At 45.6% G+C, this 26,746-nt stretch overlaps 3 protein-coding genes across 7 annotated transcripts; 2 read left to right on the plus strand and 1 right to left on the minus strand.

Annotated features, from left to right (window-relative positions):
• Nucleotides 1-271: 271 nt before the first annotated feature.
• On the minus strand, nt 272-4,800 carry LOC130522349 (desmin-like). The gene is made up of 9 exons (XM_057026624.1): nt 4,170-4,800; nt 3,092-3,152; nt 2,852-2,947; nt 2,064-2,225; nt 1,869-1,994; nt 1,559-1,779; nt 1,406-1,449; nt 1,012-1,097; nt 272-397 (listed from the first exon to the last, which is right to left on the minus strand). Exons 1-9 carry the CDS (start codon nt 4,751-4,753, stop codon nt 356-358), a joined length of 1,422 nt encoding a protein of 473 aa, XP_056882604.1. The 5' UTR covers nt 4,754-4,800; the 3' UTR covers nt 272-355.
• Nucleotides 4,801-6,870: 2,070 nt separating this feature from the next.
• Nucleotides 6,871-12,116, plus strand: dnpep (aspartyl aminopeptidase). Of its 2 annotated transcripts, none has more exons than XM_057027783.1 (15): nt 6,871-6,968; nt 7,313-7,403; nt 8,014-8,102; nt 8,318-8,431; nt 8,529-8,654; nt 8,848-8,972; nt 9,112-9,196; nt 9,620-9,727; nt 9,915-9,992; nt 10,151-10,231; nt 10,427-10,587; nt 10,687-10,726; nt 10,822-10,923; nt 11,316-11,483; nt 11,843-12,116. In XM_057027783.1, exons 1-15 carry the CDS (start codon nt 6,963-6,965, stop codon nt 11,891-11,893), a joined length of 1,425 nt encoding a protein of 474 aa, XP_056883763.1. In that variant the 5' UTR covers nt 6,871-6,962; the 3' UTR covers nt 11,894-12,116. The 2 variants fall into 2 exon arrangements, with proteins under 2 accessions (XP_056883763.1, XP_056883764.1); XM_057027784.1 differs by having other exon boundaries at nt 6,929-7,122.
• Nucleotides 12,117-12,517: 401 nt separating this feature from the next.
• Nucleotides 12,518-26,746, plus strand: ptprnb (protein tyrosine phosphatase receptor type Nb). Of its 4 annotated transcripts, XM_057027771.1 has the most exons (21): nt 12,520-12,742; nt 16,470-16,520; nt 19,065-19,175; nt 19,254-19,359; nt 19,438-19,591; nt 20,006-20,393; nt 20,557-20,756; nt 20,914-21,080; nt 21,527-21,606; nt 21,717-21,781; nt 22,881-23,090; nt 23,202-23,492; nt 23,568-23,715; nt 23,804-23,877; nt 24,016-24,093; nt 24,268-24,387; nt 24,454-24,620; nt 25,132-25,185; nt 25,347-25,411; nt 25,489-25,562; nt 26,284-26,746. In XM_057027771.1, exons 1-21 carry the CDS (start codon nt 12,655-12,657, stop codon nt 26,353-26,355), a joined length of 2,763 nt encoding a protein of 920 aa, XP_056883751.1. In that variant the 5' UTR covers nt 12,520-12,654; the 3' UTR covers nt 26,356-26,746. The 4 variants fall into 4 exon arrangements, with proteins under 4 accessions (XP_056883749.1, XP_056883748.1, XP_056883750.1 ...); XM_057027769.1 differs by having other exon boundaries at nt 12,518-12,742; nt 19,254-19,591; nt 20,009-20,393; XM_057027768.1 differs by having other exon boundaries at nt 12,519-12,742; nt 19,254-19,591.

The raw sequence follows: 26,746 nt of genomic DNA on the forward strand, positions 1-26,746 counted from the left end.
GCCCAATTAGAGTAAAAATAACTTCCCTGTGTTTGCGTTCGAAATAAACTCCTGACGACAGAAAATTGCTTGATTGTCTTTGATATTTGACAGGAATCACAAATACAACTACACCATTCAATAGTGAATCACCTGTGTCCCACCGCTTTTAAAAATAACCCCATTTTGCACTTAAGTTATGCCAGAAAATCAATTAAACACTAATTTCTCAGTCACAGAATTTTTATGTCCTGATAAATAAAGCTCATCAGGCAGCAACAGGTCGTCGCCGTGGGTTTGAAAAGTGTTTTTATTTACTCAGATTTCGTTTGCCCTTCTTATCTGCCCCAGCTGAGGGAAAGATGCTCCCAGATGGTCACATGATGTCTTGCTGCTCCTGCGTCGACTCGCTGACAACCTGGAGGGCAGGAGTGCATTTCTTAAAAATGGAAACCAGCAACTGTCAAAACTATTCCCCACCACATTTCCGTCATGACCGATGAGATTTTGTTCTCATATCGTTTTCTTGAGGTTCTCGTGATTATTTAAAGAAAGGTTGCTCTTCAAAGATAGCTGGACTGATGTGTCATTGCAAAAGAGATTCTTTTCCAGGCAGATGTACAAGATAATTCGCTTCTGTCTCAACATGCCTGATGCATATTTTCTCAGCCAGCTGTTGTGTTGCATGTTTCCACTCGGTTGCCAGAGGTTGTTTGGGTGGATGAATTTAATGCAGAATATTTAACCGCTTCCGTTTGTGTAGTCGCAGCAGAGTTAATGGATGGAACTGAGTTAAATCTAATTCTTTGGCCTCGGTTTCAGAATTATTTGAGATACCTTCTCTCAACATTTTTTTCTTTCAATCTCAGCCATTTTTTTCCACAAATGTCACTTTAACATAAGCACTGAAACTGATCCTTTGCAGAAATCCATTATGTTTTGAAGAGCAAAGGTCTATGTGAACGGAAGTGGAATTTTTGTCTCATTGTACAAGAACACAGGCAGACAAATCCACCAAAAACAACCAAATACCTCTCCATCACGGGTTTCGATGGTTTTGATGAGGACAGTTTTCTTTGAGTGCATCTCAGAGGAACGCTGGTGTTCAGGGCTGGTTTCTGAAACACATCACCGGAAATTCTTTCAGCTATTTAGATTTATTAATCAATACGTTTATAATCCTGTGTATCTTGAAAAAACAAACCCTGAATAAAAATAGAAATTCAGTCGTTATCTCCTCATCTTGAGTCACAAAACAAGTAGTACACTCTGAGCAACGCGAATATGAATGGTTACGACTATTTATGGATCTATTGAGGTGTTTTGAACTGTTTCTGAAAGAGGAATTCTGAGGATTGTTGCGGTTGCTTATTAAGGCGATGGGCGCCCTCTGCTGGCGCCTTCAGGACACGGCCCGATGGGTTACCTCTGTAGCTCAGCGTGGAGTAGCTCTGCACTGGTAATGCAATCCTGCAACGATATAGCGAAAGGAAAAAGCCAAAAGTACATTATTTTCAGGATGTAATGTTTTCAGGGCATCTGGTAATTTATTTGTTCATTAGTGAAGGCGGAGGTTTACCTGCTTTCCTCCCCTTCCAGCAACTTCCTGTAGGTGGCGATCTCCACATCTAGGGCCATCTTTACATTGAGCAGGTCCTGGTACTCTCGGAGATGGCGCGCCATCTCATCCTTCATGTTGGCTATTTCCATCTCCAGCCGGGAGATGGTGTCTTGGTAGCCACTGGCCTCCAGTCCATGGCGGTCCTCCATGTCCCTCATCTGCCTCATCAGGGAATCGTTCTGGATTGGCCAAAGGGGAAAAGGTATTCAATAAAAACAGTTTCAACAGCACACAAGGAGCTTAAAAATCACGTGTTTGCGAGACATACGGTGCCTTTGAGGGAGTCAATCTCACAGGTGTAGGACTGGATCTGATGTCTGAACTCCATGGTCTCCTGTCTGGCCTGTTTCAGTGCCTCGTTGTTTTTATTCACTGCCTGGTTCAGGTCAGACACCTGAAGGGACAAAGGTCAGGTGTTAAACACCACCATGGCTAATCTCTGGCTCATCTCTCCGTTGTTTACCTTTGACTTGTACCAGTTTTCAGCATCTGCAATGTTCTTGGCAGCGATGTCCTCATACTGTGCTCTGATGTCTTTCAGGGCAGCCGTCAGGTCTGGTTTGGACATATCCATCTGGATCTGCACCTGAGTCTCCTGCATCTGCATCTGCAACTCACGGATCTCCTGAAGAAAGAGGACGAAACAGCCGAGACGTGGTTTAGAATCTGTGGTAAACTGTTATCATCCATTTTGGCATGGCTTGATACCTTTTAAATCTGTTTTCTTTTATAGATTTCTCTTTAAATCAGTCCTTCCATGATGTGTTTTAAAATCTGCCACGGAGTAATGCCAAGAGGGTGCGCGTGTGCTGGTTTTGGGTGATCATGTGGTCACTTGAGATCACCTCACTGCACTAACTGTAGCAGCCACTTGGTTGGTCAGTGTCCAGCATGGTTACACAAACAAGAGCATATCTAAGCCTACAAGCCTCCTCTATTGAGACATGGAGTAATTATAGCTGCACATCTGCTGCGGGAGATCTCAACGCTGATCTGACGGCAGCTCTGCAGCGACACTTTAGACTCCTCATACTCCTGATTTACAAACTAAATTCCTCCGGGTTAATTTTTAGTCTGTGCTTAAAATTTTCTCTCTCTCTAAATAATCAATCTGACATTTTTTCCCCCCTGAAGTTGCAATGTTCACATTTTGGATGTGAAAATCCCAAACACAACATTACATCTCATAGAAATGAATCCCTTTTTTTTTTTTTAAATCAGAGAGAATTTAAGGAAAGAGGAGGAGGGGACCTCTTCGTGGATCTTCTTGAGGAAGGCGATCTCCTCCTGCAGCGTCTCGATGCGTCGTTCCAGGTCCAGACGAGCCAGAGTGGCAGCGTCCACGTCCTGCAACAGTTTGGTCACTTTAAAAACCCTCTGTCAGCATTTTACATGCACATCATTTTAATTATAACTCAGCAGAATACTGCTCCAAAATGACAAAACTATCAACGACGAGCTTTGTTGAATTCACGGGCCGGACGGACTCACCGCCCTGAAAGCTGCAAGGTTGTTTTCTGCGTCCTCTTTTTGAAGGATTTCTTCTTGGAGTCTGGTGGAGACGAGAGACAGTAGCACATCAGACAGGCAGATAGTCCCTCAGGTTTTGCCACTGGCAACAACACAATAACATTTTAAGTTAATTTTTAAAAGAAAAGTTGAAAGTAAGGGACTAATTGTTTTCCCAGAACCACTTGAGATTGTTCTCTCATTAACTCAACTTTCCTTATCAAGTCGGCCTTCCTTGAAAGAAAACAAACCAAGAAAAAGGAGATGGAAAATACACTATATAATACACTAAAAGCCAGTTTGTTTGAGGGGGGAACACTTTAGCTCCCTGTAAAGTCTCTTACCCTTCAATATTTACTTGAGTCACAGTAGCTCTGTCTGCTGTTTAAACTCATATAAATCAGACGGGAACCTCGGGGAGGGAAAGAGAAAAGACAGACAATCGAGATGCTTCAGCCGTGGACGCTCTTTCCTCTCCTTTTATAGAAGATATCTGTGTAAACATGTTGTGTCTTCGTGCCTTTGATGAGTTCTCGGGTCAAACTTGAGCAGCAGCACAGAAAATCCATTAGTGACGCTTTGTTTAGGTGAAACTTCAATAACACGTTTTTAGTGACATTTTGGCTCTTGGGGCTCGACCTCACAAAGAAAATCCAGATGTCTGAAGATCTTGACAACAGACGCAAATCTAAAATCAATAGCAGATTGAAAAGCATATTCTCAGATTTTCATTGAGACCCGTTTTTAAAAACCAAGCGAGCTGGACGGAGCCTGCAGATGCTTCCTGTAACCACAACAAACAGCAGATAATATTGGACTCGTTCCTCTCCCACATGGACGGTTAAATCGAGCAGATCGGCTGTTGCTGACATGCCTGTGCATCATCACATCCCTCCGTTCATCCAGCTCTCCACCCACGCACCTGTCTTCCCTCGGCATGGGTCAGACATTTTTCTCTCTTTTTTTGACAGCATGTCAACATTTTTGTCCTTCTATGTTGCCCTTTTTCCAACATTTAAAAAAAAACAATCTTTGTGAACCCCGTTCCCGCCCCACCCACCTGAGTTTCAGCTTGTCCAGGTCATCGGCGAGATTGTCCCGCTCCACCTCGATGTGTGACCTCTGATTGGTCAGGATCTCCACCTGCCTCCTCAGGTCGTTCATCTCCTCCTCGTACATGTCGGAGACGCGCGTGGGCTCGCGTCCTCGCAGGCGCTCCACCTCCACCGTCAGCGCCTGGTTTTGCTGCTCCAGGAAGCGGACCTTCTCAATGTAGCTGGCAAAACGGTCATTGAGGTGCTGCAGTTCGACCTTCTCGTTAGTCCTTGTGGTCAGGAACTCCTGGTTGAGGGCGTCGGCCAAGCTGAAGTCAAGCGTCTCGCCCATGCCGGCGTAGGAGCGCCCTACAGAAACTCTGGAGGCCCCAAGGGGCTTCCCATAGCAACTGGATGAGACCCGGTAGGCGGGCGTGGCGCTGCTGCGGGTCACCTCATAGACCCTGGAGGTGATGTGGCCACCTCCGCCGCCACTGCTGCGGCCGTGGCCCAGCATGGAGCGGTTGAGAGAGGGCGAGGCAAAAGTGCCTTGGCCAAAAGTGCGGCGATACGAGGAGGCAGTTTGGGCGGAGGAGCTGTAGGAGGCCATGTTGGAGGAGAGCCTGGTGGAGACTGCAGCGGCCAGGAGCACTGAAGGAGAACTCCCAGCCCCTGGCTATTTGTAGTTGCCCCCTCCTTTGCTCTGTACCACCCTCCTCCCTGTAAAATTCCTCTGTCTCTCGTTCTATACTCTGCCTTCCCTCTGTTCTCGTCGCCTCTCGGCTTTCATTGTCTCTCTACGTCCATGCTGCTGTTTACCAGTTTGGCACCATCTTCCTCTCCTCCTCATCCTCTCTGTCTCATTCAGCTTAAAAATGCCTGATTGTTCCTCAGAAATCCTGGAAACCGATTTAAGTGAAACACAAACTGAAATACGGCGAGCAAAAGTAGCACGTGTCTGAAAATATTCTTTTTTATTTAAGTTGAAGTAACAGAGAAGAGTTTGAACTTTCATTGAGGCTGCAGAACACTTTGAGTTGCCACCGTGGGACCTGATGAGCGATCGGACCTCAGATTTGGAAAAAAGCTTCTGCGACAGGATCTGTGACCTCATGGCATAATGATGTGTCGATGCAAGGACTCTGCAACATCCTCAGATGGTGTGGTGACCAGGTTGATAGCAGCCGTGGGAGGGGGGGCTTCGACAAACTTGCCTTAAAAAGGAAAACTATCCCGACAGAGGAAGAGGTTCAGCCTGTTCCTGCAGGCGCTCCCACAGCAGCAGAAAGGTTACATTCCTAAACAATATTTGCTATGATGATGATCTCATCACAACGTGTGACAGCGAAGTGGGCTTGAAGGAAGTTTTAGCGCTGCCAACGGAGACTGTTGGAGTTGTGCGACAAACGTGTTGGAAAGGACAAAAAGTCCCCCGTTGGCGGATGATGACGGCTGCTGTGAAACCCCAAAAGTCACATTTGCCTTCCCTCCATCAAACACTCCTGACCAAACATCATTTGGCTCATCGTAACTAATTATATCACCAGGTCATTAAAAGGGGAAAAAGGTTTTACTCTTCTTTGGTATCATTGGCTCTGTTTCCTGGAGCGCTAAATAAATATGAAACGTTCTCCTCGCTGGCCCTGATGTCGATGTAAGAAGCTCAGTAGTAAAGGCAATATTTTATTCTGAGTTTGTGTTCCTGGTGTTGGATGTTTTACTGCTGTGACCTTCTGGGACACTGCAATTGAAAAACATTTTAAAATTAAATTGATTTAAAGTAAAAGAGAAGTGAACTTGTGCTTTTTCATGTGATGCCTCAGGCGAAGGAGAGACACTGCGAAGGGAAAGCTGATCTAAACTTCTCCCCATTGCGTCCAGCTTCTTCCAGCCTTACTGAGGACTATATAAGGCCGGTTCCTGTGAGACTTCACTGATAAATTAATGCACAAATGAGATGTTGGACAATAAACAAGTCAGAAAGACAGATGGCGAGGTGGTAGCTCAGTCTGGAGGAGACTGGGCTGAGAGGCAAAGGCTGCAAACCGGTGCGAACAAACCATGGAGGGTGTTTTTTAAGGTGCCAGAACACCTTCAGAGAGCACTGCCAAGGTACCCTTGAGCAAAGTAGAAAAATGCTCAAATTGGGCCCCATACAGCTTGCGTGAGCTGGCGATTTATCCAGGGATGGATCCTCCCTTCACCCACCCCCAGTGACCCTGAAAGGGATAAAGTAGTCAAGAAAACAAAACCAAATGAAATTGATAGATGGGATCAAAATTACACAATGAAAAAACTGCTACTAAATAAACACAGTTTTTAACCTGAAAATATTTTTGGACAGGTTTAGGGCAGATCATTTGTTTTAATGAAACCTTGTGTGAGGAAAGTGTCGAGGATTGTCATCGTAAGGGCTGATGAGTGAGAGGACATAGAATCAATTCAACAATCAGCCAATTCCCACGTTCCTGTTGTATTACTGTGATTTTAACAATGTAAAAACTGTCTTCACATGTACAAATGTTCATCCTGATACTGTGATTTGTGTGAATGATATTGTAAAATGCATTTTCCCTTGATTTTGATCTCCCATAGAACATGAAATAGTTATTTTAGTAGACCTGACTGAGCCATAGTTTTACTGACCCTCGAATGGAGATTTTAATACGAAAGTTTTTGAACAATCTTGAAGAATTAAAATGTGTTGTAGTAACGTCGCCTGTTCACTAGAGGCGCTCTGGACCGCTCTCTTACTCGGGGATTTTTTTTTTGCTGCTGTCATCGGACTGTCCCCAGTTTAGAGTTCGAAAGTGCAGTTAATGCAGGTAAGTGCAATAAAATGTTTATTGTTGCAGGTGTATTTGAAGGTGTTTCTTCCTCCCCGAGGCTGCTCTTGGAATTGGTCGCTGAAGCACGAAGAAGCGCAACACGTCTGGACTTTTTCTTTCACTTTAGCTAGCAAAAGATACCGCGTTACCGGTGCGTGATTTTCCGGACAGTTGCTTCTCTTGCGCTTAATATGAAACAAGCGCTCGGATGTTTTGACTATCAAACTATAATTCTTGATAATTATTTTAAGAAGAGTGAACAAACCGCTGACTTTGCATCCTCGGACCTTTCAATTGTTTGCGTTTTAGATGCGTTATTATGTCTATTTGCTTTCTTCTAGTCTGTAATCATGAAGACATCTAAGGAGGCCGTGCAGGCAGCAGCCAAAGAATTCCTCCAGTTTGTCGACAGAGGAGTTTCTCCATATCACGGTGAGATTAAAACCCTTTTACACTATTCTGCATTCAAATTGTATTCCGTTTGCCATTGATGAAATTTTGATCAGAATACAGCGGAAACGTTGGTATTCTTCAAGGTTCTCTGTGGAAATAAAATGTGAGACTCTCTCCCCCAATTTTCCTCTAATATGCAAATTTGCTTGCGAAGCTTTCGGTTATTTATTCTACATTAGATTTGGATGCCGCCCGAGTCAATCATCTGTCAACATCTTGACTGTTTAAAAGGTATAATTAAAAGAAAAAGGCTTTCTGCTGCGAAATTTGCTCTGGTCTTCCCACTTTTGTGTTACTTCAATAATTTGTCCAAAAGCAGAACAAACGCATTTGCCAGTGTCAGCATGAAGAATCCGGACAACCTTGAGCTCAAGATAAACAGCTGCTGAAGATGAAGTGCTTATTTCATAATACCTTGGCCTTTGCACCATGATCCATCATGTGCTGCTCATAGGCAGCAAAATCATTTTAGTTGCATTAGTGCAGCTCTTGAGTGCTTTAACGAAACAAGTCATACGGCACAATCCTCACACAGTTGAAATTCAGACAGTTACAAGCACGGGGAGAAACGTGTGTTTTATCATTTCAGTTGTTGAAGAATGCAGGCAGCGTCTTTTGAAGGCAGGCTTCCTGGAGCTGAAGGAGGTGGATCAGTGGGTCATTCAGCCCTCCAACAAGGTTGGTCAGTGAAGCTGAACAGTGGAAATGAGGCAATATTTATACACAGAACCTTTTCTTGATTTAAGTGATTCATACACTTTTTATTCAGTACCCGTCACATTTTCCAAATGGTGGATTATTAATAGTAAATAAGTAAAGTTTGCTGACTTTTTAATGAGGTGTTTGTGTGTGTATTTCATGATATTTTAACTTGTTTTTCTACTTGGTTTTAGTACTTTCTGACCAGGAATTTCTCAAGCATCATCGCCTTCGCTGTGGGCGGACGCTACCAGCCGGGAAATGGCTTCTCCATGGTGGGAGCTCATACGGACAGCCCCTGCCTGAGGGTGAGCGCCAAAGAGGATTGGATTTCTGAGGATGTGGCAGCATGAACAAAGGCACATGTTCCTCAGATGTTCATTTCAGACTGTCTGAATATTTCAGGTAAAGCCGAGGTCCAAGAGGACGAAGCAGGGCTGCCTCCAGGTCGGTGTTGAGTGTTACGGCGGTGGGATTTGGAACACCTGGTTTGACCGAGATCTGACCATTGCTGGCCGCGTCATGGTCAAGGTAGCTGCATCAGTTGGTCGCGTCTGTATCAGAGGCTACCAAATCCAAAGCTTTTAAAAATGTCGTGAGTGCATGAAAGGAATCTAATTACAGTCTGCATAAATATGCCCAGAAAATTAGAACGCAGCTTTTGTGTTTTTAAAAGGGATGTCCTCCTTTATTCCAAATTTGTATTGTCTTTTTGTGCTGGCAGAGTGACGCCAAGCTTGTTCACCGGCTGGTTCACATTCCCAGGCCAATGCTCAGGATCCCCCACTTGGCCATCCACCTGCAGAGAGACATCAACGACTCCTTCGGCCCCAACAAGGAGAACCACCTGTCAGTAAAAAAAACTCATAAAACGTTCATTTGCAAGACTTGGAATTAAATGTAGTCGCCTGTTGTGTTAATAATTAAAACAGAAATAGAAAATTGTCTTCGTTTCTAAAAGTAAGTGTTCTCATTTGTATTCCACCAGGGTTCCCATTATCGCCACTGCCGTTCAGGAGGAGCTGGAGACGGGCTCTGCATCATCCGGAGATGCTTCCAGTGCAACTACGACAGTATTGTGCCCGCTCTCCTGACAGTCAATTTATTGCTGCAATTAGTTTAAATAGAAAACCACCTTTTTTGTCTTGAATTTTAAAAGATGTTAGCCATAAAAATCAAGAGCTGTGGTTTTCTATTACTTTGAAATGAGTGTTCTTATTGAAGAGAAATGAAGGAATAAAGTAAGAGAATATGTAGCTAAGCACAGCTCAGAGTGAGAGTGTGAGGTTAGAGGGCATGACCTGTTCTCGCCTGTGACTGTAGTTATTTATTCATCGTTTATAGATGCTGCTTTATTTAATAACATAAACAATCACTGATTAGCTGAGATGTGGATAAAAATGTGGAGAGAAAAAAGGGAGTGAATAAAGGATAACAATCGTTGGTAGTATCTGGGTGATGAACTGGAGGAAACGAGGTCTGTCTTCCCCCTGCAGGCAGAGAAACATCACGCCGCTCTGGTCAAGGTGCTGTGTGCAGAGCTGGGTGTGGAGCCTGAAGCTCTGCTGGACTTTGAGCTCTGTCTGACTGACACTCAGCCGGCGGTGAGTGTGCAGATAAACCGATGATGTTCTGCCTCCGCTGATAACCCAGTTTTACTACCTGAAGGATTAGAGTCTCATCACACAAAGCAACAACTGCAAATGATGTTGATAAAGCTTGTGCAATCTTTCTTGATTATGAGCTATCAGGTTGATGTTATTGTCCCAAGACTCTGTTTTGCCCCCTCAGGCACTGGGAGGTGTGTATGAAGAGTTCATTTTCTCTCCTCGTCTTGACAACCTCCACAGCTGCTTTTGCGCCCTGCAGGTAGAGATGCCACACTAGAATTTGATAATGAAACAATATTTTGGTCACATATTGCCTTTCATCGCTTCCCTGATAACACAAACACCAGTCAAACATTTGCAATTTTTCGAAGGCAATATTGTTCTCGCCTGAACATTCCTGTGTGTGACTTGTGTCAGGGGCTGGTGCAGTCCTGCGCAGGAGAGTCTTTGGCTCAGGATCCCAACATCCGAATGATCACTCTGTTTGATAATGAAGAGGTGAGGTTTGTTTGTTTTTTTAAATTCAGTTATTTGCGCTCTTTAAAAGAAACATTATAACATTTAAACTGAATGTCTAAAAATGATTCTAAACACAAGAAAAGATCATTATTGCTGAATAATAAAAACAAGGTTATTGACAATAATGTATAGAAAATCACAGCAGAGCCGGTAATTCTGCTGTGTGGCCTGTAGGTGGGGTCAGAGAGCGCTCAGGGAGCCCAATCCAACCTGACTGAGCTCATCCTGGGCCGCCTGGCCTCCTCCACCACCAACATCACAGCCTTCCAGCAGGCTGCCCCACGCTCCTTCATGATCAGCGCCGACATGGCGCACGCCGTGCATCCTAACTACCAGTCAGTATCGGCATTCACACGTTAACCACAACAAACACCAGCATTCTCATTGTTGCTCTTTCGACTTGAGAAGAATCTGGTTTATAATTTTCTTGTCAGGGAGAAACATGAGGAGAACCATCGACCAGCTTTCCACAAGGTGAGATGATTTTCTGTAAAATACCATCTTTTCTAGGATCAAAAGCTACGTGATGATGATATTAATGGCATTTCGAAATATCCTTTTCCCCCCAGGGTCCAGTGATCAAGTTTAACAGCAACCAGCGCTACGCCACCACGGCTGTCACGGCTTCTGTCGTCAGAGAGATTGGAAGCAGGGTCGGGGTGCCTCTGCAGGTACAGTGTGCCTGTCTGTGCATGTCAGGTTGTAAATGACATAACCTCTGCCAACACGCTGGATTTCTGATGCTGTGTGATGCTGAAACGTGTGAGCAGTGACCCAAGGACTTTGGTAAAATTAACTCTGACTTCGTTTAACTTTTTTTCCAATTTTTCACTTAATCTTTAGTATTTTCACTTGTGTATCTAAACGAAACTCTCAAAGTTTTCAACAACCGATGTAAAAAGGAACATTATCATGGAAACAGGAAAAAAAAACAAGCAAACAACCCAATAATTCAAGCATGAAGCTGTTTGAAGAAAGGATTAAAGAAAAATCCACATCTAAATGAAGGAAAAAAGATGAAGTTGTTGAAGGTTTGCTCACAGTTTGATCCTTCCTCCTGCAGGATGTAATGGTCCGTAACGACAGCCCCTGTGGGACCACCATCGGGCCCATCCTGGCCTCCCGCCTCGGCATCCCTGTGCTGGATATCGGAGCGCCGCAGCTCTCCATGCATTCAATCAGAGAGATGTGCTGCACCTCCAGCGTGTTGCAGAGCATCACGCTTTTCAAGGTGTGTTTGATGTGTGTTAGAGGCAAACACACTCTCGTGTCGCGTGTTTCAGGGCAGGCTGACGTCCCACTGACGGGCTTTGAGTATTTATTTTGAAACACTGATGATGGAAAAATTGATAAAACAGCACTTTAAACTATTTGTTAATGTAAAAAAATTTCCTTAATTTACAAATTAGCTGAAGTGTGTGTGTATGTGTTGGAGAACGATGGAGAATCTCTAGTCTAGTATTTGAGCTATTCTTAAATCACTCAATCTTTGAAGCATTGTAAATTTCTCCAGATTCTTCAGCCTTTGCTTTTACTGTTTTTTTTTGTTTTTTTTAAAGACATTTCCTCCCATTTCCTGTTTTCCTCCAGGGTTTCTTTGAGCTGTTCCCCACCGTGAGGAGCTTGCTGGTCGTGGACTAATGCAGCGAGGACAAACCGGCCCAGGCTGTTGTTTTCCTTTGATGCTTCATATCCAGTCGTCAATTAATGGAAATGGCCTCGTTTGTTTAAAATTTTAAATGATAACTCTGCTGGATGATCAGTGCTGCAGTTTTGTAACCAGAGAAAAAAAAAGAAGTCGTCTGTATTGTTCTAATGAAAGTTGAATTGTACAAAATAAATAAACCAATCAATTCTTTCCTCAGTTGTCCCGTCTCGTGACAGTGGTTATTTCATACCCGTCAGGCTCATGCTTGCTATGGATATTAATTGATGCTCCTTATTTTTCAGAACTAGACTAAATGATTTAAAGTTGATGTATTCTCAACAGCAAGTATTATTCCTTTTAAAGAACACAAGATTATTGTTTGTTTAGAATGCTGTTTTTTTTTTTTTAATGTAGAGATAATCTCTATTCCTTTAACTGGATTTGATCATAAAACGTGCCTTTATAGATGTCTCCAGGTTGGCGCAGAATCTGACTTTTAAAAAAAATCAGAATTAGAAAACCGGTAAAAAATACGTTTAAAACGGGGCCTCTGCTGACAGAGGCGCCCTCTTGTGGTGGCTTTGAAGCCGACTGGCGCTCCTCTCTCTCTGCCTCTCTGGCAGGTTTCCTCGTCGCTCCTGTTAGGGAGCAGCAGTTGGAGCCGCCTCTCCTCCGAGATGGAGAGCTGTTAGACGCGCAGCAGCAGCGGCCGCCCTCCTGCCTCCTCTTCGCTCCGGTGGATGTTGGACGTACCATGCTGTCTCCGCGGCTCTGGGCGGCTCTGGGCCGCCTCCTCCTCCTCTTCACTGCCTCCTGCCCGCTCTGCGAGACCGCCCGACACGGTAAGACTGACAGAGACGGGTGCAGTTGGTTTTAATGAAGTGGCTGCATCCAGGCGCAGCTCGGTGCGTAAATCACGACTTCCCCGATTAAGTCCCCGCTGGCGGTTTCCTGAAGTGCTCGTGCTGCGCTCAGCAGCTACTTTGAGATGGCTGGATGGCACTTTTTACACTTTATAACTATTATCTTGTAAGATTTTCAGGGATTTTGCTTCTTTAGTGTAAATTAGGTGTCAGGGTTGCTGGTGAGCGCTTTGTAAGCTTCCGGTTGAATTAAAGCAGGGAAACATTTGGTTGAGGTGTGTTTTATTCCACCAGTATTGTGTTAGAATAAGAAATATGATACATTTATTTGCTGCAATGGTTCAGCCTGAGAGGAGCATGAGGTGGAAACCGAGACGGGTTGGTGGTTTGTGCTTTCGTTGTGGTTCCTTTTGGAAAGGTTCATTTATATTTCTTCAGGATGCGCCTGTTATCCCACGTTCTCCTCCCCAGGCAGGAATATGAAATCCTTCTTAAAGTTGAATTTGTGTCTTTTGCGGATCACGTTTTTGAGCCAGCAGCTGATTTGTTTTTAAATCATTGAGCCAATACTGTTCAGGGTGTGTGAGTGTTTATTGTGAAGGAATTATTAAGAAGGGGGAGCAAATCCAATCAGAGCCAAGCTTTTATGCTCAAATCACAATGACTGCTGCTAGCGTCTCTGTTGGCAGTATTTCCTGCAGCCGTCAGTGCCATACGTGTAGTAATAAAGCTGATCAACCGTCTCCACGCTCTGTTAGCCATAATCCTCTGAGGCGTTGACAAGTCCAGGCCCAGAATGGGGCCATTGGTCTAGATTACAAGAGAGGGAAAGTCCAGAAAGCTGCGCCATAAAAGAGAGAATCAGCTGTGAATCCCGACCTGAGCATGATGGCAGTATTATCAAATGTTTTCCTCCCAGCTATGAGTCATGACTGACTCCAGAGCTCCGTCTGCTCGTGGTTACTATGGCTTCCTGTTGTTGGAGTGTTTCAGCACCACGGAGAGCGGCCGCGGCATGTGGATGGAACCTGTCTGACCTTTCATTAGTAAATATCTTTAGCAAAGGGATTTATGGTGAAAACAGGAGCTGTTTGAGATCCCAAAGGGAATCCTTCCACCCTCTTTATATTCCTCACTGCTCTCATATCGGTCCTTGAGTTATTCCGCGGAATGATTCAAAGATAGTGACGATCACAACATTCTCTTATTTTATGAGCTTCTGTATGTCTTCAGTGCTCAGTAATAGTAATAATCATCATCAGAAAACCCAAAGTTTACTGTCAAACACATCAGTAAATCCGGTGGAGATTAGAGCTGTGGAACGGCTTTTTTCAGTGATATTTTTCCCGTTTTGGCTCCCAGTCGGCCTGTTTAAGGCGTTCTGTGTCTGACAAAGCCTAAAGGTTTATGGAATCTGCGGAGGGTTGTGGTCCAGCTGCCTGTGCTGTTGCTCAGGGTCATCCAGCCTGTCGCCGCTGACTCATCCCGCCTTACTCATCGCTGGAGCTGAGGACAGGCTCGCGCAGCAAATGCCAGCAGTACCATTACGAAAATGACTCCAGATTCAATGTGACAGACGGTTAATGGAGGGTAGAAGGCGAGAGATGGAGCCCGTGATGGCGGTGATGATGATGGGAGGCTGGATCGGATCTCTGATAGGATGGTTACTCAGCAGAAATGTTCCTTATTAAAGCAAGACGTCTTCCTGCAATGTGGCTCCTTCACCAAAGGGACCAGTTTGAAAGCTTTTATCCATCAACGGCTGGGGAAATCGGTGTAAAACAACGTGCTGTTTCAATTATTTTAAAAATAGAGCTCACGAGATGAAAAAGACAAGAAGCTTTTATCCGGTAATTTGCAATCAGAACCGTGTTTAGAACTTTGCTGGCTCCGCTTTGCTGGCTAAACTGAATAATGGAGCTCATTGCCCGGCTGGTTTCTATGGCTTCCTGACTTAAACACTGATGCTAAATCAACTTCCCTGCAAAGATCTCCCACTCGCTGACTCACTTATTGCTGCAAATACACTTTTAAATCTCCCCCGAAGGAAAGATTTAACCAGTCTGATGGAACTGTTCAGCAGTTCTGGGTTGAGGGGACGGACACTGGCAGCCAGTTTTACCCCGCCGGGGTATGTTTTGGGTGTTCTGTGCAGACGATGCTGCTGCTGTCTGTTAAAGTATCTCCTGGTGTGTTGATGTTCTCGTAAAATGAGGTCTGGAGTCGTCCACAGGAAAAGAGGATCAATAAAAGTGCTCAGATTGTGTGGAAACAACAGCGATGTAAGGGAAACAAAAGGCTGACATTTTCTTCAGCACAGTTCCAATTTTTGTTTAAAAAAAAGAGCCATCAGAGAGACCATCACTGCATTAATCTTCTGTGTGTTAAATGAGCCTTAGACATTTTAAGACAATATAAAGATTGTGGTGAGTTTTCTAAATTTTAGCTGATAATAAATATTGTTTTAATTGCGGTCTAAACATTCTTTGGTCTCCAGTCAGTCTCCTTCTTCCTGTGGTTGCTCAGGAACAGGTATGGCATGATTTGACCTGATCAGACAGGCGACAGGATCTGGACACCATCTTGTGGAGCCTTGGAGGAAAAGAGAAAAGGACAGACCGGGGGAAATTAATGTGTGGGTGGAGGAGAGACTGGAGATTAGTCAGAAGGAACAAATGGATGGATGGAGGGATGGAGGGACGGAGGGAGGGATGGACGGAGGGACGGAGGGAGAATCTCTTGCATCTATGTTTAGCAGCATCTCTGGTTTCTGTTTAATGGATGCTCCCCGTCTGACCCGTTTGTGCCGTCGCCTCTGGGTTCACCTGTCTCACTGCTTTTAGATTTCTGATGGAAGGAAGAACAAACTCGGAGGGGAGAACCACCTCCTTCGACAGGAGGCCGAGAGCACCAGATCACTGAATTATCGATCCCCTTAGTCGATTGTCTCACATTCCGTGCGTGTACGAGAAATCCAACTTTCCGTGTCCAGACTCGACCAGAGGGGAGATTATTTTCGCAGCGTCCAGATGATGAAGAGCGTTGTTGATGAGCAGGTTTCACTGGTCAGAACACAGGACGAACACTCAGCGTTATATAAGTGTTAAATGAAAAGCAAGCTCACACACCCACCACCTGCTGCCTCGCAACAGATTAGGACCTGGGAAAAGGTCAGCTGCATCACACAAAACACTCACACACACACACACGTGCACACACACACAAACATGCACTTTTAACATGGCAACAGATTGACACCCAGAGTGGCGCTAGAGTTCTTTGCCTTAATGTATGAGATTACATCGGGCCATATATTTAAGTCAGTAATTATTACTGACAAATAAAAGGTCATCATAGATGATTTGATCCCTTTTATTTACTTTGCTCTGCTGCCAGTGCAACAGAGACATCTTAATAACCTCCACTTGTTTTCCATTTATTTATCTGAGGAAGGAGTGATGCTAATCAAGTCAGCGAGAGTTCTGGCTCGTCTCGTGCCCCGATGGGAGAAGAGGCACGGAGCTGCACAGAGCAGAACATCTTCCAAAAAATGAAAAACCGTTGGAGGCTTTATTGACTTTGGCTGCAAGAGGGATTTCTTTAATCTTTTCATGCCTTTAAAGTTGGAATGTCTGGTATTAATTGGCTGTTTTGTCATAAATGCTTCAAGGGGGTGATTGGGTTTAATTTCTCTGTGTCTTTTCAGGTTGTTTGTTTGAGAAGAATCTGTGCCGGAGCGATCAGCTGTGCAGCAATGGTGAGTCCTCCACATCCTTGGCCTTCACCAGTCGTTTGCCTTCTGCTGTCATTGTCGACAACCTTTCACGCTCACATGCCGTATTTCTGGGATCAAACAGAATGATATATTTTCAGACCGCCGCGTGCTGATAACATTTGGTTGCCCCATAGCGAGAACTTTGATTAAACCTGCAAGAGTTGTGCTTTGGCCTGAATGCTAATGAAGAGCTAATGCCACTGGATGCCAGGTTTCCCACATCTAACCTTGCCTGGAAAACAGAGACTCAGCTCCTGAACTGACTAACTTTGGTTCAAAAATAAATCATTTTATTTCCTTTACTGATTATATTTATATTATTTTTCTATTTTCTGCTCACCGTCCCCCTGGTGGTTGGCTATAATATGGATGCTCTGTAGATGCAGACATCTCATCATGTCCCTTTTTTATTTGTTATTTTTATGGAGGATGTTGGACATGTGACCTGTCCAAAGTCCGCTGGGATGGCCGCCAGCAGGACACGCCCTCCCAGTTTGGCCATGAGCGGCTTTTAATTGAAGACATGACAAATTTGGTTTAACTCCGACGCCCTCAGCCCCCGTGGGAAGTTACTTTTTGCAGCTTCCTGAACACAGCATGATGAGAATAGTAAATCAGCCGGTGGTTAGTATTCCCTGCAGGCCGGGGTTGGTGCGGCATGCCTCCTAAAGCTGTGAAGCTCCTCTGTCTGTCTGTCTGTCTGTCTGTCTGTCTGTCTGTCTGTCTGTCTGTCTGTCTGTCTGTCTGTCTGTCTGTCTGACAGACATCAGGAGCCTCCGCCGCCTGTCTGTAACGTCATCGTCTGTAATCCCTCAGCAGGCGTCTGTTTCCTTCCTGTCTGCTCCAACATTATTGGGCTGTCATTACACCGGCGTGCACATGCGCGACTGTGCACCTGTGTCTCGGCCTTCGGAGGCAGTTGAATTATTGATGGTGCTGTGTTTCTGCGTCTGCCTCCTGGATGTTTTGTTCCCTGACTCCAGAGATGGAAACATTTTTAGGAACTTCCAGTCAGTCAGAGGTGTCGCTTTTGTGTTGCTTTTGATCTCAGCTTGTTTGATTTCATTTGAAACCGATAAATCCAGGCTGCCTTACAAAATATAAATATCTTTAATCTGAACTGCTGGGACCACAAATAGATGAAATGCAAAAGCTTCATGTGCATTTTAATTCAGTGATGGAACAGCCGCAGGTCTTTATTTATACGTTTATTTATGTTCATAAAATCTGGTAAGAAATATTCTAGATTCCATTCTAATGTGGGCAATCCAGATTTTTCATAGAATATCCCACTCTTCATTTTAAAAATGGAACATATCTGTTGTTTTTTTTTATGCATAAAACCTTTTTAATGAGAGATATCAAAGATTCTCCATAAAATGAGCCTTCAATTCCTCTCGCTTTGTGCACATTAGAACATCTTGGATGCATAAACCTGAAGAAAATTTCAATTTGATGTCTGCGACTGTTTCATCGACGCACGTCCGTCTGTGCGTGTGATGATTTCTTGATGAGCAGAGCAGAAAGACGGATAAGCAACAGCCAGAGAAAAGTGAAAGAAACAAAGAGACAGAGGGAAGCGTAAACAAGCGCTCCCTCCGTCAGCGGCTGAGGGCCAATCCAAACCAGTCCTGCCGTCTCTATGACAACCGTGACATCACTTGCCTGACGACCGTGTGTCTCCCTCGTATGTGTGTTTGATAAGAAACGCCGACGATGACTCACCACACCGCGCACACACACACACATACGCATTCTTGTATTACTGTCTCTGTGAGGACTTTCATGGATATAATACATTAGCCAGCTCTCTACTCTAACCCAGCCATCACATCTAACCCTCTAATGCTCAGGAAACCCAAACCTAAACCTTGAAACCACATATTACTCCTCCGTCAATCCTTTGAAGTTGTTTGGACTAGCCAAAATGTGCTCACTTCCCTAAACCGAGCCATCCTAATCAATCATTCATTGCACTTTCATAATTTTGTCTCTTGTAGTTTCATACTTTTGCTGCGTCACTGCTCACGCAGAACTCTCCTCGTTTTTGCTGTCGCAATGACACAAATGAAGGAGCGGGAGACACAGTTACGCTGTTTTTCACGCTGATTTCATCAGCATTTTTTTATTTTTTGCACGTGCATCTGGGAATTCCTGCAACACGACCTCTGGCTGAATTCATAAAATTCTCCCATTACCAAAACTACATGCTCAGAGTTTAACAATACAGCAGTTTACCATATATCTTGAAGACTCCCTTTCATGATGATCTCAACTGTGACGTGTCACATAAAAGAGATGGAAAAAACATGGAAATAAGAAGAATTTGCAACCGTGAATGCTGCTGGAGCTCCTGCTGCCAGGAGCAGGGGTGGAACCAAGCAGGCGCCTCGTAAAAAACAGTCCTATATGGGATGTGATCACTCAAGTGTAGAAATCAGAGCTTAAGACCCATTCGGTTTCATTTCAGTGTCCCCTGAGTGCAGTAAATGAATTTTGTCTGACTTTTGTTGTCATCATGAACAGACGGTCTGTTCGGAGAATGTCAGGCTGCTCACCAGCAGCCCGTCCAGTATCAGGTGTCTGTGCAAACCTTGCACAAACTTCAGGAAGTTCTCAAGGACCTGATGGTGCAGGGTGAGTTTTTGCCCCTGAATCTTCCCTGGGGAAGAGGATTTTAACAGGGAGGAGTTTGACGCCTCTGTGGCCCTGCAGGTCTGACCTGGAGGGACGACCTCACCCAGGATATCATCGGACGGGAGCTGAGCCACATTCCCACCGTCAGCTCCTCTTTCAAACCTCATGAAAAAATGACTAATAGGTTAGAGGATTCGCAGCACAGCCACAGTTCGAGACCAACACAAACGTGTGCTGGAACTAATCCAAACTCTCATTTCAGACAACTGGAGCCAAGTCAGCAGAGAGTTCGTTTGGTGGAGAACATCGCTGATCCTGATGTGATGCAGCAGTATGTGGACTACATGATCCTTGACCCCTCCCAGTCCTCTGTCCGCATGCAGACGCCCCTGATCGATCCGTACACCTACCGCCAGGTGGGACCAGGGCACTTTAAAACAGACGATTCAGTCATTTCTTTTATTTCTGCCTGAATATTATATATTTCTGCCCACAACCTAAAAAGGAATAATTCTAGAAAAGTAGCTTTTTCTGAAAGTCAGTAAGACTGAGGCCTTAACGAATCAAACATGGGTTGAAGGTTTGTGATTATATCTGATGTATCTGATGTCTCACGGATTTCAAATAAGAAAAGAAGAAGAATATTACATATAGAATATTTATAAAGCATCATTTTATTATTTTTGATGTTTTAATGTGTTGTAATTGTTGTGTAGTTTGTGGAGCGTGTGAGCGTTAAAAAAAAGATCTCAGCTGAAAACACGCTGTACGGTGTGAAACTGCCTTCTGCCCCCTAGCGGCTGTTCTCTGTGTTGCATGTGGTGTTGCAGCAGCAGTTTGGCTTCCAGGATGAAGAAGAACGCTCGATCAACTCTCTGGATGATCTGCACGCCCCTTCCTCTCGCTCCCGATCAGGAGGGAATTCCCGGGACAGGGACAAGCAGCTCCTCCAAGACCTGGTGTCCTTTTACCTCTCTGCCCCATCTTCCTCCTCATCCTCCTCCTCTCCTGTGCAGACCCTCTCTCGCAACAGAGGAAGGACAGGTTTTCCCTCATCCTCATCTTCCTCCTCTTTCTTTCCCAACCTGGACTTCCCACTGGACTATGGGGAAGACTACATTTCCCAGATGACTCAGCTCCGTCAGCAGCAGCAGCAGCAGCAGCAGGCGGAGAAGAATAAGATGCAGGAGGAGTACGGAACCCTGTCAGGACTGGATGGTGAGAGGATGAACGCAGTTTCTTAAAGATGAATTTACTGACTCCAGTTTTGGATTATTGCTACAGAAGATTGGTTTCTAAATTAAAGTGCTTGCGTTGACAGAACTTTGTCTGTGAGCGGTTTCACATCTGAACTCTTCACTCTCCTGATGGTCTCTTCCAGATCGCTCTCTGCAGAGACTGGCGCTGCTGCTCGACCACTTGGACCTGGATGCGAAGGATTCGTCTCCTGAGCAGGAAAACAAGCCGCTGGCCACTCTGAAGCAGCTGCAGCTGGAAGGCCCCTACGGCTACAAACAGTCCAAAGGTCTGACAGCGTCCAAACATCAAACATATGGAAACAAGGCTGCCACAGGGGAAAAGGTGAAGCCCAAATCACATCTGTTACGGCGTCAACTTAAACTGCGGCTTATAAACACAGAACAGAGGGAAAAAATAACAGAAGGAGAATAGATTCTAAAGATGCAGTGAAACACATTGATTGTTCCCCCAATCAATACATTTCTTTTTCACCTATCAGATCTCAGAGGGGTCAACACACAAAATGGCTGCAGCTGCAGTTCCACCCTCCAGCATCAAGTCCCTCAAGTCAGAAGAGATGCAGAAAGACTCAAACCGGGAAGAGGCGAGAAAGAAAGAACCAGAGGCCAAGGTGGAAAAGTTTGGCTACGTGATCACGAACCAGAGGTAAAGCTTCTCCTGGTTCAGACTGGATGGTTGGATGATGGATGAATGGATGGATGATAGTGTTCTTTTTTAAAATTTATATTCATTTATTCATTGCAACAGCCTGTATTAACTATATTAGAGTTGAGTTAAGCAATGTGAGCTTTGGAGTGTGTGTCTGTATGTGTGTGTGTGTGTGACAACAGCCCCCTCAGTTTGAATGGTGGGGGGGCGCCTGTTGGAGCGTCTGTCAGACAGGATGGGCTTTTCCGCTGGCTCTTTCACTAACATCAGGTATGATGGAGACGGCGGCCATGACACCTTCTGATTCCTCGGTTTCCTGCATGAATGGGTGCTGGTTTTTCAACCTATGACCAACAGCTATCCAATCATGAGACGTGATGCCATTACCAAACGTGCAGTGTTCGAGGAAGTGATGGTGTGTCTGCTGTGTGTTTTGCCGGCAGCGTTGTCGGACCAGCAGTCACGTTCCGGATCAGGCCCAACTCCAAGAACCTGACGTCTGCAGATGTTGCAGAGAAAGCTGGTAAAGTGCAGCCGTGCAGCTTTTTAAATACGTCAGGTTTCTTTCTTCTGGAAATGCATAAATATGTGTGCAGCTAAAATCCTCTCTTTATTTTTAATGTCGCTGTGCAGTTGCAGAAAAGAACATTCTGGAATCGAAGACAGGACTAAAAGTGCTGCAGAGTGGGGTTGGAGAGGTTTGTGTGTGTGTGTGTGTGTGTGTGTGTGTGTGTGTGTGTGTGTGTGTGTGTGTGTGTGAAAGCTTAATGACACATCTGTCAAGTCACTTTCCAGAAGAACAGTTTCTGATACAACACAGCACCTGCTCTTATGCGTCTTATGCGTCAGAGAATTTCTCTCTCTCTTCTCTCCATAAATATAAAACATAATCATACCCCTGATTATACAAAAACCGAAATAAAATCCAAAGCTTTAAGGGAATGTTTGTTCGTTAAGTGTGTAAACAGACGAAAGGAAACTTATATAATTATTGGTTCGCAACCGGAAGTCCAGTGTGTTTCGCTTCCGTCGTACTTTACAACTGTGTCCATTTAGAAACACGGCGAAACAAACGAAGCGAGTGTTTGGTGAGTTTAAGAGATGAAAGTGTTTTAATACCTTCGTTTATGTCGTCTGATTTGTGTAGCGTGATATAATCTGCACTTTGAACACTTGCAGTTCTTGAAAAATATATAAAGATATCACAAAAAGGAAGAATGAAGTAGACGTTTGCGTTTGTACAGGTGATTTACAGTTTTCTTGAAATACTAATCAGGTGTTACGAGGGAAACGTTGACACATATACGGTATGTGAGCCGTTTCCCACGTTATTAATGGAGTCATTTATCTGTGATCAGCAAGAAAACACATCAGCTCTGGAGAATGTTTGCACCTGGAGAGCAACCCACCGTTGGGATTAAAGAGGAATTATATATTCATATATGATGAACAAAAACCTCTTCTTTACCTGCAAGAGAAATGGTGATAAACGTCTGACACACATTCAATTTTGCTGGGCTCAGAAAAGCAGGTGAAGTCAGCCCCACCCCCCATATAACACACACACACACACACTCATGCATAGAGCACCTCACATTCCTGAGGCTCACAGAGAGGAAAGATGAGGTCTGAAAGGTCAGCAAGGACGATGCGTTCCAGGGAGAAGAAAGGAGAACGGAGGGTTTGAACGCATCACAAAAGACAAACACTGTAAATTATTCAAACGCTGCTTAATTTGTACAGGTGAGGAGATTAAACACACTGCTTGCATTTGATTTGATGTCTTTTCCTCCTCAGGGTGGCAATGGAAAAGCGTTGCCCCTAGCAACGAGAGTCCAGCCTCCTTCCCGCTGGGCCTTCACCACGCTGGTGCTCATGGCGTGTCTGGGCAGCGTCCTGGTGGCGGGCATGACCATCGCCTGCTTGCGTCACTATGCCCACCGGCTGGCAGCGAAGAAGCTGGGTCTGGGACCAGAGGCAGGAAGCTTCAGCCACCAGGAGTACCAGGTGAGGGGCACAAGCAGGAAGGAGCGGATGTCAACCTCTCCAGCCGTGGGAGCAAGAGATCAAAGTAAACAGTGAGATGAAGCAGTGAAATTTGTATAACTGGCTCACCAGGACCTGTGTCGCCAGCACATGGCTTCCAAAGGTGCCTTCGGGCGCCTGGAGGCTGCTGCCCTCGGCGCCGTGGGAGGAGCGAGCGGAAGAGGAGGTGGCGGAGCTGGCGTCAGTGGAGCGGCGGGAGGAGGAGCTTCGGTCGGAGGAGGTGTGGACTCCAGGGTGAGCAGCGTGTCGTCCCAGTTCAGTGACGGAGCCCAGCCCAGTCCGAGCTCTCACAGCAGCACGCCGTCCTGGTGCGAGGAGCCCGCACAGGCAAACATGGACATCTCCACCGGTCACATGATCCTGGTCAGTACCCGCTGTCTTCATGCGACCGTTGTGCGCCGTCGTGACGTTAATATGGTGTCGCTGCGGCGCCCCCAGGCCTACATGGAGGACCACCTGAGGAACAAAAATCGTCTGATGAAGGAGTGGGAGGCTCTGTGCTCCTACCAGGCCGAGCCCAGCGCCGTCTCTGTGGCCCAGAGTGACGCCAACGCCAAGAAGAACCGGTGCCCCGACTCGGTGCCCTGTGAGTGTCTGCAGCCTGGACGTCCAAATGTCTCAATCTGATTGAAATAAACGTCAAATGCCGGAACGTTGTTGTTTGTTTTTTTCAGACGACCACTCGAGAGTAAAGCTGAAGGCAGAGATCAACCCCTCACGCTCTGACTACATCAACGCCAGTACCATCGTAAGCTGCACCCCGACCTTCTCCGTTGGTCTCTGAAGTTATCTGTGGTGTCAACATCAGTTTCATAAAATAATGATCACAGCTGGGTTAACTCTGGGTTGACCTCTGACTCCGCGTCACTGTTCGCTCCCCTTTTAGATCGAGCACGACCCCCGGATGCCGGCCTACATCGCCACACAGGGCCCGCTGTCGCACACCATCTCCGACTTCTGGCAGGTCAGCGACAGAAAACGAAACAATTGCGTTAACGAATCCAAAAAAAAAACGTCTGGGAGTATGTTTGATCAAGTTCAGAGCTGCGGGAAATCCTCTTTGATCTGAGTAAAAGAGGGTTTGAGTCAAAGTGGTATAGTTGAAATTCAGGGAAATAACGTGTGGCTTGCGCTGCAGATGGTTTGGGAGAACGGCTGCACTGTGATCGTGATGATGACCGCCCTGGTGGAGGATGGAGAGAAACAGTGTGACCGCTACTGGCCGGACGAAGGCTCCTCCCTCTACCACATCTACGAGGTGAGATCCGGCTCGCTGCGGGATTCGGACTCATTTTTAACCTCACACGTTTTGCTTTGCGTCCAGGTCAACTTGGTCTCTGAGCACATCTGGTGCAACGACTTCCTGGTGCGGAGCTTCTACCTGAAGAACGTGCAGACGCAGGAGACCCGCACGCTCACGCAGTTCCACTTCCTCAGCTGGCCGGCTCAGGGAATCCCCACCTCCACGCGCCCCCTGCTGGACTTCCGCCGGTACTGCGCCGCCCTCAGTTTGCACAAAAGCAACACACTTGCAAATCTGTTGCACAAACAACTGCGTGTCGGCTCTTTCATCACTTTTAGTTAATTATGTTGGGTTTAATTCAAGAGTTTGAACCACAACTTGTGAGCTGATGTAAACGATGAAGCTCAACTTCAAATAAAGTAAATCAATGTAGGAATTTAGTCCACTTATAATCAGTTGATGATCACTTGCTTCTGAAGACATGGGACTATTTCTCTCCCTCTGCCCCCCCCCTTCCCCGCCCACCCAGAGCGATGGAGGTCAGCGCATAAAATTTAAACACATCTTTCAGTGTCATTCTTGTGGTTTGCAGCTAGTAATCTGGGTCCAGTTGCATAGTCACAAAAATGATCACGGACTGATGTGGCTGCAGCAAGAGGTCCATCGCAGAGCCCCTCCCCCCCACACACACACACACAAACACACCCTTTACTTCACAAGATTAAACACAGTCATGAAAATGGTGTGTTTTTTTTTCAGGAAGGTGAATAAGTGTTACCGAGGACGGTCCTGTCCCATCATTGTCCACTGCAGGTATGTCCTGATGCTAAATGCTAATGTAACCTTTGATTCCAAAGTGAGTTCTCTCTGGAGCAGCAGCCTGGTGGCAGGTGGATCTTTCTTTTGCCCTTTCATCTGATTCACTTTGCTGCAGTGTTGCGTCTTCAAGTGTCAAATTTAGTCTGTTTCCATAGTGATGGTACAGGCCGGACTGGGACTTACATCCTCATTGACATGGTCCTCAATCGCATGGCTAAAGGTGAGCTATCAGCCTCTGATCATGTGACTGTGTCTCCTGAAGGGTTTGCAGAGTCCAACATGCTGTCTGTCTTGTAGGGGTGAAGGAGATTGACATTGCTGCCACACTGGAGCATGTCCGTGACCAGAGGCCTGGGATGGTTCGCACCAAGGTCGGTATCGGGGGGGGGGGGGGGGGGGGGGGGTGCTGCTCCTGCCTCGGAGAGGAAAATGGTGTTTTTTCAGGCATGTCTGTGACCAGGGATCTGAGGTGGTTGGCACCTGGTCTGGTGATGCCAGCCCCTGGTCCCCCTCATGGGCAAGGAATAATGTTGGCCCCTGGTCCAGGGATCACCAGATCAGGTCAGGTCTGGGTCTGGTGGTGCTGGGAACTGGGTGGAACTGAACCAGAGCTCTGCCCTGACATGGTGTCCTGGAGGAGCTGTGTGTTAGTCCCTCGTACTACGGAGGCCGCCCACCCACCTTAGCATCCAAGTCCATTTTGTCACCTGCGCTTTAGAAGCGGGCCTCAGAAAGTCTGGTATTGTGGGACTTTAACCCACCACCAGCTCTGAAAAGTTGACGTTTTCACTTTACATCAGCGACGTCAAAAGTTCTGAGGGGGATTTGATCCCACAACCTTCTGAACTGGTGCTATGACACCAGCTCCACTGAGCTACTGTGTCCTGGCTCCAGCTTCAGAGTCTTTATTTGGGAACTGGATCTTAGACGTCCCCGCTGATTGAATCCCATTTCCTCAGGAGTCAGGACTGACCCTACATCTGAGCCACGTGAAGAGCTTTTATTTGGGAACTGGCCTTTATGTATATATTTGTCTGCTGTTGTTGATTTGAGCAGTTTCAGGCATCTGAAGCTCTTTATTCTGGTTTCCAGGACCAGTTTGAATTTGCCCTGACAGCTGTTGCCGAGGAGGTCAACGCCATCCTCAAGGCTCTGCCTCAGTGAAGACCTGACCCCCCCCTCCAACCCCGACTCCTGGCGGTGTGCTCGTCTCTACAACAGTGATGTCATTAACGTATAGATTTTCCTTTAAACTGTCTCTCATAGCTCAAGTTAATGGCAGGATGAAGCCAAATGTTCCTCTTCTGTGGTTGCCGTGTTCCAACATTGTGCTGTTGACAATTCATGTTGATTTTGCTCCGACTGAATGTGAATCTGTAAATTTAGAATTAAATAAGTGTTCTGGATAAACTCCCATCACAGAAGTTGCTGTATTTTAAATGATATATTGTTGTATTTCATGCAAGAAAATGATAAAAAAAAATGCTATCTATGAAAACAAAGGCTATTTTGTATATGTGAAACGTTAAATAAATCTTTTTGTTAAGCGCTGCAA

This window comes from Takifugu flavidus, chromosome 3, assembly GCF_003711565.1.
Source record: "Takifugu flavidus isolate HTHZ2018 chromosome 3, ASM371156v2, whole genome shotgun sequence".
NCBI classification, from domain to species: domain Eukaryota; kingdom Metazoa; phylum Chordata; class Actinopteri; order Tetraodontiformes; family Tetraodontidae; genus Takifugu; species Takifugu flavidus.

What these genes read in the sequence shown, in the direction of transcription:
- LOC130522349 (XM_057026624.1), bottom strand. Translation starts at nt 4,753, where the DNA reads ATGGCCTCCTACAGCTCCTCCGCCCAAACTGCCTCCTCGTATCGCCGC. An exon ending in ACCTTGCAGCTTTCAGGGCG is followed by an intron (nt 2,948 to 3,091) that starts GTGAGTCCGTCC and finishes AAACTGTTGCAG; the next exon opens with GACGTGGACGCTGCCACTCT. An exon ending in CTCCACGCTGAGCTACAGAG is followed by an intron (nt 1,098 to 1,405) that starts GTAACCCATCGG and finishes GATGTGTTTCAG; the next exon opens with AAACCAGCCCTGAACACCAG.
- dnpep (XM_057027783.1), top strand. An exon ending in GCTGCTTTTGCGCCCTGCAG is followed by an intron (nt 9,993 to 10,150) that starts GTAGAGATGCCA and finishes GACTTGTGTCAG; the next exon opens with GGGCTGGTGCAGTCCTGCGC. An exon ending in AGAGCATCACGCTTTTCAAG is followed by an intron (nt 11,484 to 11,842) that starts GTGTGTTTGATG and finishes GTTTTCCTCCAG; the next exon opens with GGTTTCTTTGAGCTGTTCCC.
- ptprnb (XM_057027768.1), top strand. Translation starts at nt 12,655, where the DNA reads ATGCTGTCTCCGCGGCTCTGGGCGGCTCTGGGCCGCCTCCTCCTCCTC. An exon ending in TACGTGATCACGAACCAGAG is followed by an intron (nt 21,081 to 21,526) that starts GTAAAGCTTCTC and finishes TTTTGCCGGCAG; the next exon opens with CGTTGTCGGACCAGCAGTCA. An exon ending in CCACCGGTCACATGATCCTG is followed by an intron (nt 23,493 to 23,567) that starts GTCAGTACCCGC and finishes CGGCGCCCCCAG; the next exon opens with GCCTACATGGAGGACCACCT.